The sequence below is a fragment of the Urocitellus parryii genome, chromosome 8 (genome assembly GCF_045843805.1).
Source record: "Urocitellus parryii isolate mUroPar1 chromosome 8, mUroPar1.hap1, whole genome shotgun sequence".
NCBI classification, from domain to species: Eukaryota; Metazoa; Chordata; class Mammalia; order Rodentia; family Sciuridae; genus Urocitellus; species Urocitellus parryii.
This window is the reverse complement of record NC_135538.1, coordinates 30,611,548-30,624,759: the sequence shown is the minus strand read 5'-3', so window position 1 is coordinate 30,624,759 and position 13,212 is coordinate 30,611,548. Positions and strand designations below refer to the sequence as shown.

The 13,212-nt window shown below is 34.9% G+C and overlaps 1 protein-coding gene and 1 non-coding gene across 11 annotated transcripts in view; both read left to right on the top strand.

Moving 5' to 3' along the window:
• The window catches only part of Eya4 (EYA transcriptional coactivator and phosphatase 4), a 269,696-nt gene that overhangs the window by 207,619 nt on the left and 48,865 nt on the right, over positions 1-13,212 (top strand). For 7 of the 10 annotated variants that reach the window (XM_077802152.1, XM_077802153.1, XM_077802154.1 and 4 more), the window contains 5 exons: positions 4,498-4,564; positions 5,929-6,071; positions 6,220-6,363; positions 8,510-8,589; positions 12,866-13,049. In XM_077802152.1, the coding sequence (XP_077658278.1) occupies positions 4,498-4,564; positions 5,929-6,071; positions 6,220-6,363; positions 8,510-8,589; positions 12,866-13,049 (618 nt within the window). The remainder of the gene's footprint in view (positions 1-4,497; positions 4,565-5,928; positions 6,072-6,219; positions 6,364-8,509; positions 8,590-12,865; positions 13,050-13,212) is intronic. The other 3 variants (XM_077802155.1, XM_026380615.2, XM_026380630.2) reach the window with 1 other exon arrangement.
• Trnaa-ugc (transfer RNA alanine (anticodon UGC)) lies at positions 9,964-10,036 on the top strand. The gene has a single exon. It is a non-coding gene; the product is annotated as a tRNA-Ala (tRNA).

The following is a 13,212-nucleotide window of genomic DNA, read 5'->3' as shown; positions in this document are numbered from 1 at the left end:
TCGTGTGTCCTTATGTCCACACCAGGGTCCATGCACAGCCTCCTCCTTGCGGATAGCAATGTGAACATCAAAGCTATTAGAACTTGAATCTTTATGAAGTTAGCAACAAATCCACTTTTGAGATTCATCCTAAAACTATGTATTTTTACAAATTATAGTAGGAATTATTTTGCCAGCTTTTCAGTTGACAGTGAAGCAATCCCATGACTTTCTCATTAGAGATAAGCAGAGCTGGCTTCCTTCATCATGATTTTATGCAGTGCTTAATTAATTTAATAATTAGGTCACAACAGCCGACTTTGTTCCTTCAACTCACCCACTTAAATTACATTAAAAACTGCCTTCTATCCCCCATCCTAGATGTAAAACTATCCATTTGATTCCTTCTAAATAACCTTGCTTCCTCTCTGGGTTTAAAAAAGCCCTCCTGTGCAAGCAGCTGAGTGATAAGTATTAAAGGTTAATGGGCTTCGGGGGACACATGCTGGTTGCATTAGAACCCAGACTCAGGGAGCAATCCTGGGCTTCAAAGAGAACAACCTTGTGTCTTTAAACATCAATCCCTTTTAAATAGAAATATCTGATAACTCCCAGCTGGACACAAAGGGTGTGAAATAAGCTGACTTAGTAAAAGATTTTTTTTTTTTAATTACAGTATTGACTTGGTAAAATTTTTTCTTTTTTAATTGCAGTATTTTGGTTAGCTTATTTTCTGGCAAAAGGATTAAAACAAACAAATAAACAAAAAAACCTTAGAAGGAATGTGTACATCAGAAAGATGAAAATTAAACCTAGAAGAGCAGTTATGGCAATTAAATCTCGGTTCCATTGTCTGCTTTAATGTATTTTACATTTATTCATGTTCTTATGTGCAAGGATTTTAGGTGAGTATGCCCTAAGTAAAAAGAGTTGAGATATGTGTTTGAGTATAATGTCATCATAGCACTTTAATTTTTATGGATGGGGATGACCCAGTTTTATTAGTTCACACCAGTTGGAAGTAGTTGTCATATATTGACATAAATATTAGTACTCCAAACAGAAATAATGTACAGTAGATAAGCTTTGCATAGAAACTCACTTATGCTAATTCTCATCCTTCCTGGCATTTTGCCTGCTTCCTAGGAGATAGACACTGACATACTTTGTGATTCTGTATTGCTCATTTACTTTAGCTCTTATAAACATTTTGCAAAGTAAATGTATATAATGCATTTTTAAGAAAAGGAGTTATTAAGTGATTGCTATCATACTTCAAGGGCATACAAGTACCTGGAAAGTTGAATGACAGAACTATAGAATGATAGTTCCAGAAGGAGTATCAGAGCTCTCTGATTCATTTTTCAGAGGAGAATACCAAGGTGCACAGAGAAGTCAAAGGTAGTTATGGCCCCATGATCAAGGCATTATAACTGATACAAATGAGGCTAGAACTGGGTAGTACATGGGTCCTTTCAATAGTCCTCCATTGGAAAATATAAAGACACACAAAGAAACATGTGTAAACAATCATTCTGTTCGAAATTACACTCATATTTTCTTTAAACATATTTTCCCAGTTTTCTTTTCAAACTTTTCTAGGGCTATGCAGTCTAACAAAATAGCCATTTGCCACATGTAACTATTTAAATTTAAATTAAGTAAAATGTGGTAAGATAAAAATTTTGTTTTTTATCACACCAGCCACACTTCAAATGTTTAATGGATGCCTGTAGCTAGTGGCTACCATATTGGATAACTCAAATATAGAGCATGTTCAACACCATGGGAAGTTCCTTCTCAGTAGTGATCCAGGATAAGGGTTCTCAATGGCAGTACTATTAAAATTGGGGGCTAATTCTTTATTGTGAGGGATCTATGCTGTGCATGGTAAGATGCTCAGCAGCATCCACACATATGCTCCAAATGCCAGTAGCACCATCAGTTATAACACCAAAAAAAATAACTCCAGACATTTAACATTCTCCTGGCATATAAATTCCTCCCCGCTTCACATTTAGAATCACTGACCTAACGTATCCTAATAGTAAGAGTAAAACCCTAAAATCATTTGACACAATCCTCTGGAAAACTAATAGACATTAAATTTTTTAAATTAATTTCAGGATATTTTGAAGACTAGCAGTTCTGTTTTTTTTGTTTGTTTGTTTGCAGAAATGGTGAAATATACTGAGTTGAGTGCTTTGGGGTTAATTAAAAGACAATGAGGGATAAAGAGAAGATCTTCCCTATTTGTATAGGGTGTCCCATACGTTTTTCCGGAGATCAGGCTGCCTTGGCAGGAACAGTCTTTATTCTGAACAACTAATCACAATTCACTTGAATCCATTTTTGTTGTTTTCTATCATCTGCAAATTTATGAGCATAAAATATATAAATTTTAATAAAGAAGCTTATATTCTCCATCTTGTTCTTTAAATGGCCTCTTAGTTTTCTAAGCCAAAAGTTGTGTTTTTTATTTAGAAATTGAAAATATAGACATTAGTGTGACATTTCAATTTAACTGACAATTTATTTGTTGTGGGTACATTATTCTAATGATACCTAGATTTGTTAATTAGAGAGAAAAAACATCCTATATGTTCAGAATTGTGTTCATGTATATAGTTTTTGTCTGAAATACAGAATTTTGCTCTTCACCATATTTACTGAAAACTGCTATAGTGAATGTTTCTTTTCATCATTCTGTGTATTTTGAAAATTCTCCTTTTTTCAGTCTTGAGAATAATTAGTATGTATAGCCAAAGTCCTTTAAAAAAGAGATAAAACATCTTGGAATTAAGTCTTATTTAACTGTTTTTCTGATAAATAAAACATTTACTAGAGGGAATTAATAAATTAGACTGAAAGCACTATTATTATATAATGTACATTTAGTACCCATGGAGTATAGTACAAAGTTTACCCTCATTGAATTGATTTGAGAGTTTTAAATATCCTTTTGAGTTTTTAAGATTAATTAAGTAGAAAATTAATGGCTTACCAATAAATTTATTTCTAATATACATATATAGAAAATTCACTTAAATTTTGATTCCTGAAAATTTTTAGAATATTATGCCTCAGTCAGATTTGACTGTTTTCAAACTTGATTCCTAGTATTCCTGAAAATGTGCTTATTGTATTATTGCTGTGTAAACTATACTTTCCTTACCCCAAACTTATAGACAAAATAGCATTTTAAACACCTTATGTTCTGTATGTTTATGAAGCAATAGATCACAAGGGTACTTAATAACATTTGGATATAGAAGTATATCATATTTCATAAAATACTGAGCAACTTAAACCTATTTGTCACTTTTACAATTCTAAAAGTTTAGTTCCAGAATTATTATGAACAACTTAGGAAGGTCATAGTACTTTGAAGTAGAACTATGATTGATTAGACTAAACTAATTCCAGCACTGTGTTGTGTACTACTTTAATCTTTTTGAAAAGTGAATGAACAGCAGATGGCCTAATAAAGACACTCTGTGTGCTTGCCCAGTATGGATTGGCTCTGAAGGGGCTGGCTCAACACTTTAGAACCCATATATTTGCAATACATCTGTCTTAGTCAAGGCAGATGGCTAAAGGAAAGAGAAACTTCCAAACTTTTGGATATATTCCAGTCTGTGGTGCATATTTGGATGAAATGTTTATAGAACCTGACTTTTACTTTTAAGTTCTTTTTAGAAAAGTATTTTCTCTGATAGTTCTAAATATGTATGTAAATATGATTGCTACTGCATTTTGTGATTATGCTTAATAGAAAGTGTTACATCATCCTGCATGTTTGCTCTGTACATTTCAAATATTTCTAGGGTACTTTGGTCTCTGCATTTTTAATCACTCCTCGGATTAGTAAAATGAAAGAAAATAGAAAAGAATAGCATGTTTACAATTAGTGAATGATGTTTTGAAACATGAAATTATTTTTAAATATTATTTTAAGGCTGGAATTGTGGCTCAGTGGCAGAGTGCTTGCCTCGCACATGTGAGGCACTGGGTTCGATCCTCAGCACCACATAAAAATAAATAAACAAAATAAATATATTACATCCATCTAGAACTAAAAATATTTTTTAGAATGATTATTTTAGTTAGAATAAATCTGCAGGCAATATATTGCTATCATGTGGAGTTTAAAATGTAAAGTGTTCAAATTTAAAAATTTACTTTTACACCTTGAAAGTTTAATTATTCTATAATCAAAAATACTTATTTATAATGTATCAATATGTAAGAATACACTGCTGACTTGAGAAAATGGATGAGTGATAGAATGATTTGAATGAGGAATATTTATTTCATGCTCTTAGAACAAAATTCAAAGCAGTTTAAGTTGAAAAAGTATTTAGGGAGCTGTTACATTTTAAGAAATGGATTTTAGAAAATGAACAAAATTTTAGAAACATTTAACATGGCAATTTCTTTAAATTAGCTATATACCTTCTAATGGAATGCATTTATGAAGCAAATTTTTTTTGTGCATTGGTTTTTTGTGTCTTACAGTAATCACAAGCAGTGGCTACAGCCCTAGATCAGCACATCAGTACTCTCCCCAGCTCTATCCTTCCAAGTAAGTGGTCAGTAGATGCAGTTTTGTTAGAACCATTTTCCAGAATTACATTTATTAATTTATATTCACACAATATATCAACTTTAGCTGGCAAGCATTTCTGTACATACATGTAACATAGGCAGCTGGATAGATATTTGGATAGATTAGACATAAAGTATTCTATACATATTAGAAATAGAGACATCAGGGGCTGGGGTTGTGGTTCAGCAGTGGAGCACTCGCCTAGCATATACAAGGCCCTGGGTTCGATCCTCAGCACCACATAAAAATGAATAAATAAAATAAAGGTATTGTGTCCAACTACAACTAAAAAATTAAAAAAATTTTTAAAAGAAATAGAGACATCACTTTTATCTGGATAATGCCCTTCTTTCTGGGTATTTGTGGACTTTGAGCAAGACACGAAACTGAAACTAGAATATGCTATTTTTTTAATGAAAAATTTTAAATGCTGGGTAGTTTAAAGAAAATATAAAGAATTCACATTTTATCCAAACATCAACACTTCATAATTAATTCCATTATTTGACTATTTTTATTGGATTTCAAGTTATAATAAGCATACTTCTGGAAAAAAAAATATATATATATATGTTTGTTTTTATAACTAGTGTGGTCACCATACTAAGGACAATGGGAGATAGTTCAAATTTAACTATATTGGGTATATATCTGAATTTGTTTGAAATCAACCAGATGTGCCTAATTTGGATTCCCAAGACATACACTTTAATATATAATGTGTTATTGTCTGCAACAATAACACATTATATATTAAAGAATATCCTTAAGTATAAGCTGGGGGACTCAATCTCCAGTTGGGAACACAGCATAAAATGTGACATGATAAAGGGAATGGCATTCCTTTTCTTTTCAGGAGGACTTCTCCTCCTCCTTTTTTCTAAGATTTCCCATTTACAGTAGTGAATTCTTGGAAGAAATTTTAAATAGAGTTTTGTAATCACTGTATAGCATTAGGTCACTTGTAGTGAATCTGAATCTACTTGTAAGCATATTAATTAACTGGCCTGTGCTCCCTTTTCCTCATTTCTACAAATTACTTAGAGTGCTATTTAGCTGTAACAAGACTTTAGATATAATATCTAAACCAAATTTCTCATTTGACAGGTGAGATAGTTGTAAGGAGTTTAAATTATTTTTTGTAAGGTGACAAGATTGCTTTGTAGCAGAGCCTGGGCTCCTGACATTCAAACTCTTATTTGCTCCTATATTGTTAAAATTATGTTGTAAATAGAGAGGAGGATTACTTCCTGAATATTGTAGGGTTTCACTGAATCTAAGCTGTCTGAATTAATATGCAGTCTTTGTTGCCACAGTAATGCTATTTTTCTGATATTTAGGCCCTATCCACACATTCTTTCTACACCAGCAGCTCAAACTATGTCTGCCTACGCAGGCCAGACTCAGTATTCGGGGATGCAGCAGCCAGCGGTCTACACAGCCTACTCACAGACAGGACAGCCCTACAGCCTGCCCACCTACGGTATTTCACATCTTATATCTATCTTCTCCTTCTTCAGTTATAAGTGGGTAATCTTGCTGTCTAGTAGTTTTATACTCTGATGTTAAGTTCCAGCTCAAGGAAGGTCATCTTACTAATCAAATGGTTTGTATGTGCATTTTGGAAACAGATTTGGGTGTGATGTTGCCAGCCATCAAGACGGAGAGTGGACTTTCCCAAACTCAATCCCCATTACAAAGTGGCTGCCTCAGTTACAGCCCAGGGTTTTCAACCCCACAACCAGGCCAGACACCATATTCTTATCAAATGCCAGGTAAGTAGCCATACATGAAGCGTGTGAGGTGAGAACCAATTCTCTGAATGAGACTCTTCAGCTTCAGTCTTAGAAATGTTCAGTCCTAAAGACAGGTTTAAATTTACCCGGGCTCACATGATTTTTTAAGACAAACAAAGAGGCAGAAACATGATGGAAAAAGTTGAATGTACATCGAGAAACATGACTCATACTGAATGTAAATACTTAATTTTAAGCCACATAACATTGGCAGGAAACAGAGTCCAAGCAAAGCAAACTTCCAGCCAGCCACCAGGTCAGGCAGGCACTTGTTTGGCGTCTACTTAAGTGAGGAATTTAAAAGATTCATAGTGCAAACTAGTATTTTCTTTTCAATATTCCTTAATAATGTAGTGCAATTTTGATTGTATGAAAATAAATTAGCACTTTTCTAAGGTCCACCTAACAAGTGATTGTTAAGTGACTGGGGATTTTTGTTCATTCCTTAAATACTTACTACCTATTGGTAGTATAGTTCTTAATAGGACTTTTATATAATTTGTACCCGCTCCAATCATCCGTATAGGATCATTTAATTTTTTTTTCAATTTTGGATCCTGTAAAAAATTATGTCTGATCTTTATATAATAGTTGAAGAAACAATTTTAGTGACATGGTAAAAAAAAACATTAAAAGTTAGTTCTTCTCTGTCATTTTGTCTGTAGTTTTGATCATAATTTTGGGGCTATATTCATATATTTGAACCAACAGTTACTGACCCTTTACTTAGACATTTTTGGTCAGAATAGCAAATCTCTTTCCACCCAGAATATTAGGTAGAAACATATTTGCATACACGCTATTGCCACAATGAGTCACAGAGCTTCGTGAGCAACGTGATGAAGCATAGAAACATATGCAGTTTTCCCCTGTATAGGTTTATTCAGACCAAGTCAATTGCATTGATTACATAATATATTGCTAGTCAAAACACATTGATAAAAGAGGTCTTCCACTTCCTGAATAGTCTTTCATTTCATTCCTTGATAAGTACATTCCACAAGAACATATTCAAAAAGAAAATTCTATAATTAATACTTTACTTGTTTGGGGCCCAGCTGGAAAAATAATTAAATAAATTTTAAACTTTGTAGTTAAGTTGTAGAAGGCCCTCAAACCTTAGATTCTTAAACTTGTATGAACCTTTTCCAGACTCTGAATCTTAATTCGCACCTCTCATTGTTCTAAAGGGAGACATAAGTATCAGAGACAGGTTGCTGCAAGCATCGGTTCTGAGTGGGGTTTGTATGTTTATTTCCTAATAATCTCACCCAATGTTTAGCTTCGTTAGTTTCAGTCTGCAAATGTGGTGGAAATAGTTTAAAAGATCCAAAATTCTGTCTGTCTTGTAGTTTATTCTTTGAGTACTCTGGCTCTTGTAGACACCTCTCCTTGAATGCCAGCTTTATCCTGGTGAGACTGTCCCCATGTTCTCCTGCATAACCCAACAAACCCACATGGCAAGTCTACTAGCCACCATAAAAAGGCTAAGCACATTTTCTTTATGAGTCTCCCAACTTCAAATTTCACTGCCTTCATAACCAAATTCAAAATGTGTTTCTCTAACTGAATTCTGTGAAGTGAAATATTTTTATCATTTAACAAGGAAAACTTCTTTGGGGTCTGTATGGAAATTTCATTTTTATTTTATATATAATACTTATATATTTATGGGATACTATGTGATATATCATTATATAATGTTGAAACCAAAGCAAATAAAGCTTTATCCTCATTTATCATTTATTTGTGATGAAAGGTTTCAGAATCCTTTTTTTCTAACTTTTTTGAAATATATAGTACATTATTATCTACATTAGGATTTTACTAGTGTGCAATAGATACCAGAAATTTTTTTCTCCTATTCACCAACATCCCCACCCTTCACACCAGCCTCTTCTTTCCATCCTCTGGTAAGCACTGTTCAATTCTTAACTTATATGAGATCAACCCTTTGGATTCTATATATGAATGAGGTCACATGACATTTGTCTTCCTTTGTCTGGCTTATTTCACTTAATATCTTTCAGTTCCATCTGAGTTGTCACAAATGACAGGATGCACCCTATTTTATGACTAAATTGGTATGAAAGTTTTTAAAACAAAATTTGTTCTTCATCTCTAGGTTCTAGTTTTGCACCATCATCTACTATTTATGCAAATAATTCAGTTTCGAATTCAACGAATTTCAGTGGTTCACAACAGGTATAGTAGCTTTTTGTATTTGTTCTTTTTATATCTATTGCAGATTATTGAAGAGTACTTTCAATTATAAGTGTACATCCTCTGTAAATAAAGTTTCTTTATTTAAAATTCATATAGAAACTCAGGACAGTAAAAATTTACCTATTCAGAATTCTTGGGATATGTGTTATTCTAACTGTTTTAGATTTCTTGGTTACTAAATATGAATGCTGCAGTTGTTGCACTCTTTTGGCATGTTTTTTAAACATATTTTGCATACTTTTATCTTAAACTATCCTAAACACAATTTTATTTATCTTAACAAACTGGTATCATGATGAATATTAACTAGTAGATCAAACTATAATCAATCACAGTATTATGCTATAGATGCTAAAACTTTTCAATCTTAAAAAGTAACACTAGTTAATAAACAAAATGCCTCCAGAACTAAGACTGGGTTTTCATTTTTTAAGTATTTAATTCTATAATTTCTTTCAATAAATGTTTGGTTCCCACTTTCCTAATAGTCATAATTTTGGCTTTGGTCACTGAGCCTATCTTGAGCAGGCCTCTGCCTCCTCCTAATCATATTTTCCTAATGTTTTGAGAATTTTAAAAATCTAGCTGGTGGAGGGCTGGGAATATAGCTCAGATGGCAGAGTGATTGCCTCATATGCACAAGGCCATGAGTTCACTTCCTAGCACCACAAAAAAAGTAAAAATAAAAAAAATAAAAATCTAGCTGGTGGGAATGACATGTGGAACAAGAGTGCAGGTTCCTAAAGTAGTAACTTGGCACAGAGATGAACTTGTGATCTGTGCTGATGCTTCAGAATCTATTGTCTTTATTTAGTGATTCTTAACTATGCCCAGAGTAGTTGAGACTGAAGGGTAGCTGGTTTCTGGGCAGACAATGCACTATTTTATTTCAGTGTCATGGCTGAGCTTTCATGTATTTTAAAGTATCTTACTGCACAACTGCTTGGATTTTGCATTTACTGAAGGAATTCTATTCATTGCTTTTTTGTGTGGTTTTATTAACATAGAAAAAGGCCAGAAGGAAGTTGGCATTCATTAGAAAGTGTGGTATACTTGGTCAAGTAGCCATCAGAGTCATTGCATATTTTATTTAAAAGCTGAGAATTTTAGATCATTTATTTATTGATACAGCAGACATTTATTAAGCCCATGCTGTACATTATATTTTGACTAAGCATTGAATGTCAATATGTTACCATTATGTACAACTATAATGCACCAATAAAAATATGGAAAAAATACTTAAGTCTTTATTTCATGTTCTCCAAAGGACACAATCTTCGTGAAGAAACAGCAATGAAACAATTTGGATAGAGGGTGGAATATAATAATAAAATAATAGAAATATGGGTTGGGGATATAGCTCAGTTGGTAGAGTGCTAGCCTTGCATGCACGAGGCCCTGGGTTCAATCCCCAGTACCACCAAAAGAAAAAGAAGAATAGAAATATACACTAGTCAGAGTGGTAGTGTAAAGGAAAGACCACTATACTTGGGAGGATTTAAAAAATATTTGTAAATTAGAAGAATATTTATTTGAAAAGTTTTAATCATAAAATAAATGGTGGGAATGACAATTTTGTCTGACAATTTAAGTAGAATGGATGTCATATAAAATATAGTTTGTATTTTGGATCATGGGCTGAGTACCACTTCATCATTTCTGTAGATACTGAGTGTTTATCAAGTATTAGGAACAGGTCTGAACGTTAGGGGACAGTGGCGCGGTGGCCAGAATCTATCAGACCTGATCCTTACTTCATGGAATTTACAGCCTACAGACAATAAACCAATGAACACACAAATTAATATGTCCAGAATTAAAAAGCTTGAATGGAGAGAACAAGATCCCACTAAAAATAGTAACAGGAAAATAATTTTGAACAGGGAGGCTTGGTGGACGCCTTCTCTGTGAGAGACACATTTAGGCCAAGGCTCCTGAGAGCCAGGTGAGGAAAGAGGGCACAAGTGTTTCAAGCCAAGAAAGCAGCAAGAACCAGACCCCCAGGCGTGGAAGACTCCATGTGTCACTGAACTCCAGGAGGACTGGAGTTTAGCTGGAGCTGAGGGGAAGGTGGAGACAGCTGGTTTTGAAGAGGTAGGCAGAGGCCTGCTCACAGAGAGCCACAAGGGTTTCAGTTAGGCCTTTGGATCCTTGTCTAAACCCAGTAGGAAGCTATTAAAGGATCATAAGCAGGAGAACCCTACATCATTATGTAATTTACGTTTTGTGTAATCTGGCTTCCGAGTGTTTGGAGAAAGTAAAAAATGGAAACAGGAGATAAAGTAGATTAGTGAATAATGGGTGGCAATGAGAAGTGAAGGATGTGGAGACAGGGTGACCATATTGGGAATGAAGGAGGCAGAAATCTCAGAGATACACTGGAGCACTTGACACCCTATTCCCCAAAGACCACTGGGAGACTTCCCAGGGTGTACCCAGCTCCTCCTTAGGGTGTCAGTAGCTTATTAGCACACAGTGCCTCACACCCATGCTGGGGTCAAACAACAGGTACCAGTTGCAGCTCTGAAGCTTGTTGGCTGTGTAACCTGGGCACAAATCACGTAAGCATTCTGTGCTGTTGTCTTCTTTTTAATATATAACATGGGAATAGTAATTATAACACCACATAGGAGATTGTGAAGATTAGGTGAACAAAGCTATTTAAGTCCTTAGTACAGTAACTGGACACAAAGCCAGCCATACGTAAGACTCTGCTCTCTCTTTCTTTGACTCTGGAAAAGTCGGGTTGCCTGGAACTTGTTCAAATATTGATGAGTTTTTTCTTTGGCTCACAGGTAGTTGTGGGGAACATAAGATCCTGCAATTAACAGCCTAGTGGAATTTTAGTTTTTTGACATATTACTTAATCCTTTCTGGTAATACATGTATTTACTTATGCAGAGAATTTCCTTTTTGGGGAACCACATCCCACATGCATCTATGTTCACTCCAGAACTTGCCTCAACAGGGATCTTGATCCTGACCAAAGATCTGTCATCACTGATAGCATTTTGGGTTAACACATGGGAGATATATCAAACTTTATCACAACAGCCTCACTCACCATCTTAACATAGAAAAGAATTTTGCAGAATCATTCTTATCATTTTAAGGCTTTTTAAATTTTTAAAAAATAAAAAACAGGGGAGCTGACCCAGTGCTTTCATTTTTGTCTGTAAACAAAGGAGAAAAACCACAAGTTTGAAAAACCTCACCTCACTGAACCCTTTTAAGTCAAGGCCTCATCCACATTTTTACATAATGTCCTATTAGTAACTGTTGTATTCTGCTACCTTTCCTATCCTCTACTATGATTCTGCAATCTGTATTTGGGGTAAAAATGGGAGTTCATAACCAACTTGAATCTAATGTATGAAACATGATATGTCAAGAGCTTTGTAATGTTTTGAACAACCAATAAAAAAAAAAAAGTCAAGGCCTCAGATAGCACATGGTATGTGAGAGGCTAGGTTAGAAAAATCCTTTATTCTTTTGATTATTTACTCTGTACCTTCTGCCAAGAAGACAGAATCATCAAGGGCTGCCTGGAAAGAGAATAGAAATCAAGCAAATGCACAGGGCAGTCCGTGGGGAAGCCAGGTAGGGAGCAGCCACACTCCTCCTGCTGATGGGCTTGATACTGATTTTATAAATGTGACCTGATTCTGGCTCCCCCTCTCCTCTTCTAGGGCATAGGTCCTAATGATGTAAATCCTTGGATAAGTGTAATCAGGGAGGCAAAACGAAGCATATGCAAATTTTAGACAGATTAAAATTTGTGTACTAGAGCTGGCTTGTAAAAATAATAGGAAGCTCATTACCATGTGCATATATAGGTACAAAATGCTACCAAAGTCATCTCCACACGTGAGGATTAGCTCAATGCTCTAGACTCGGAAACAAATGGAGCCAAAGCTGGTCTTTCAATTGCCATGGTGATTGGGGTTGTTTGGGTTGTCTTGTTTTGTTTTGTTTTTTAAAGAGAGAGAGAGAGAGAAAGAGAGAGAGAGAGAGAGAGAGAGAGAGAATTTTAATATTTATTTTTTAGTTTTCGGCGGACACAACATCTTTGTTTGTATTTGGTGCTGAGGATCGAACCCAGGCCACACGCATGCCAGGCGAGCGTGCTACCGCTTGAGCCACATCCCCAGCCCTTGTTTGGGGTTTTTTGCTTGTCATTTTTGTTGTTGTTTGGAGCATAATGGATGGTAATTTCTCTTCCAAGCACACACATCTCCATTATTTGTTTCAGGATTATCCGTCCTACACAGCCTTTGGCCAAAACCAGTATGCACAGTATTACTCAGCATCAACCTATGGAGCATACATGACTTCAAATAACACAGCCGATGGCACGTCCTCATCAACCTCCACCTATCAGTTACAGGAATCTCTCCCAGGACTGACTAGCCAACCAGGTACAGATCTTCACCCAGGTGAAATACTGTTAAATGTTTTCTAATAACATGGAGAAAATGAGCTTTTTAAAAATATGCCTGAAAATTCCCAGATAATTGTGATGATATTTAATCTACATTGGCCTCACTGCAAAAAAATGAGGCTCTTTTGATATTTCAGAAAACCTTCCTTTTAGATATG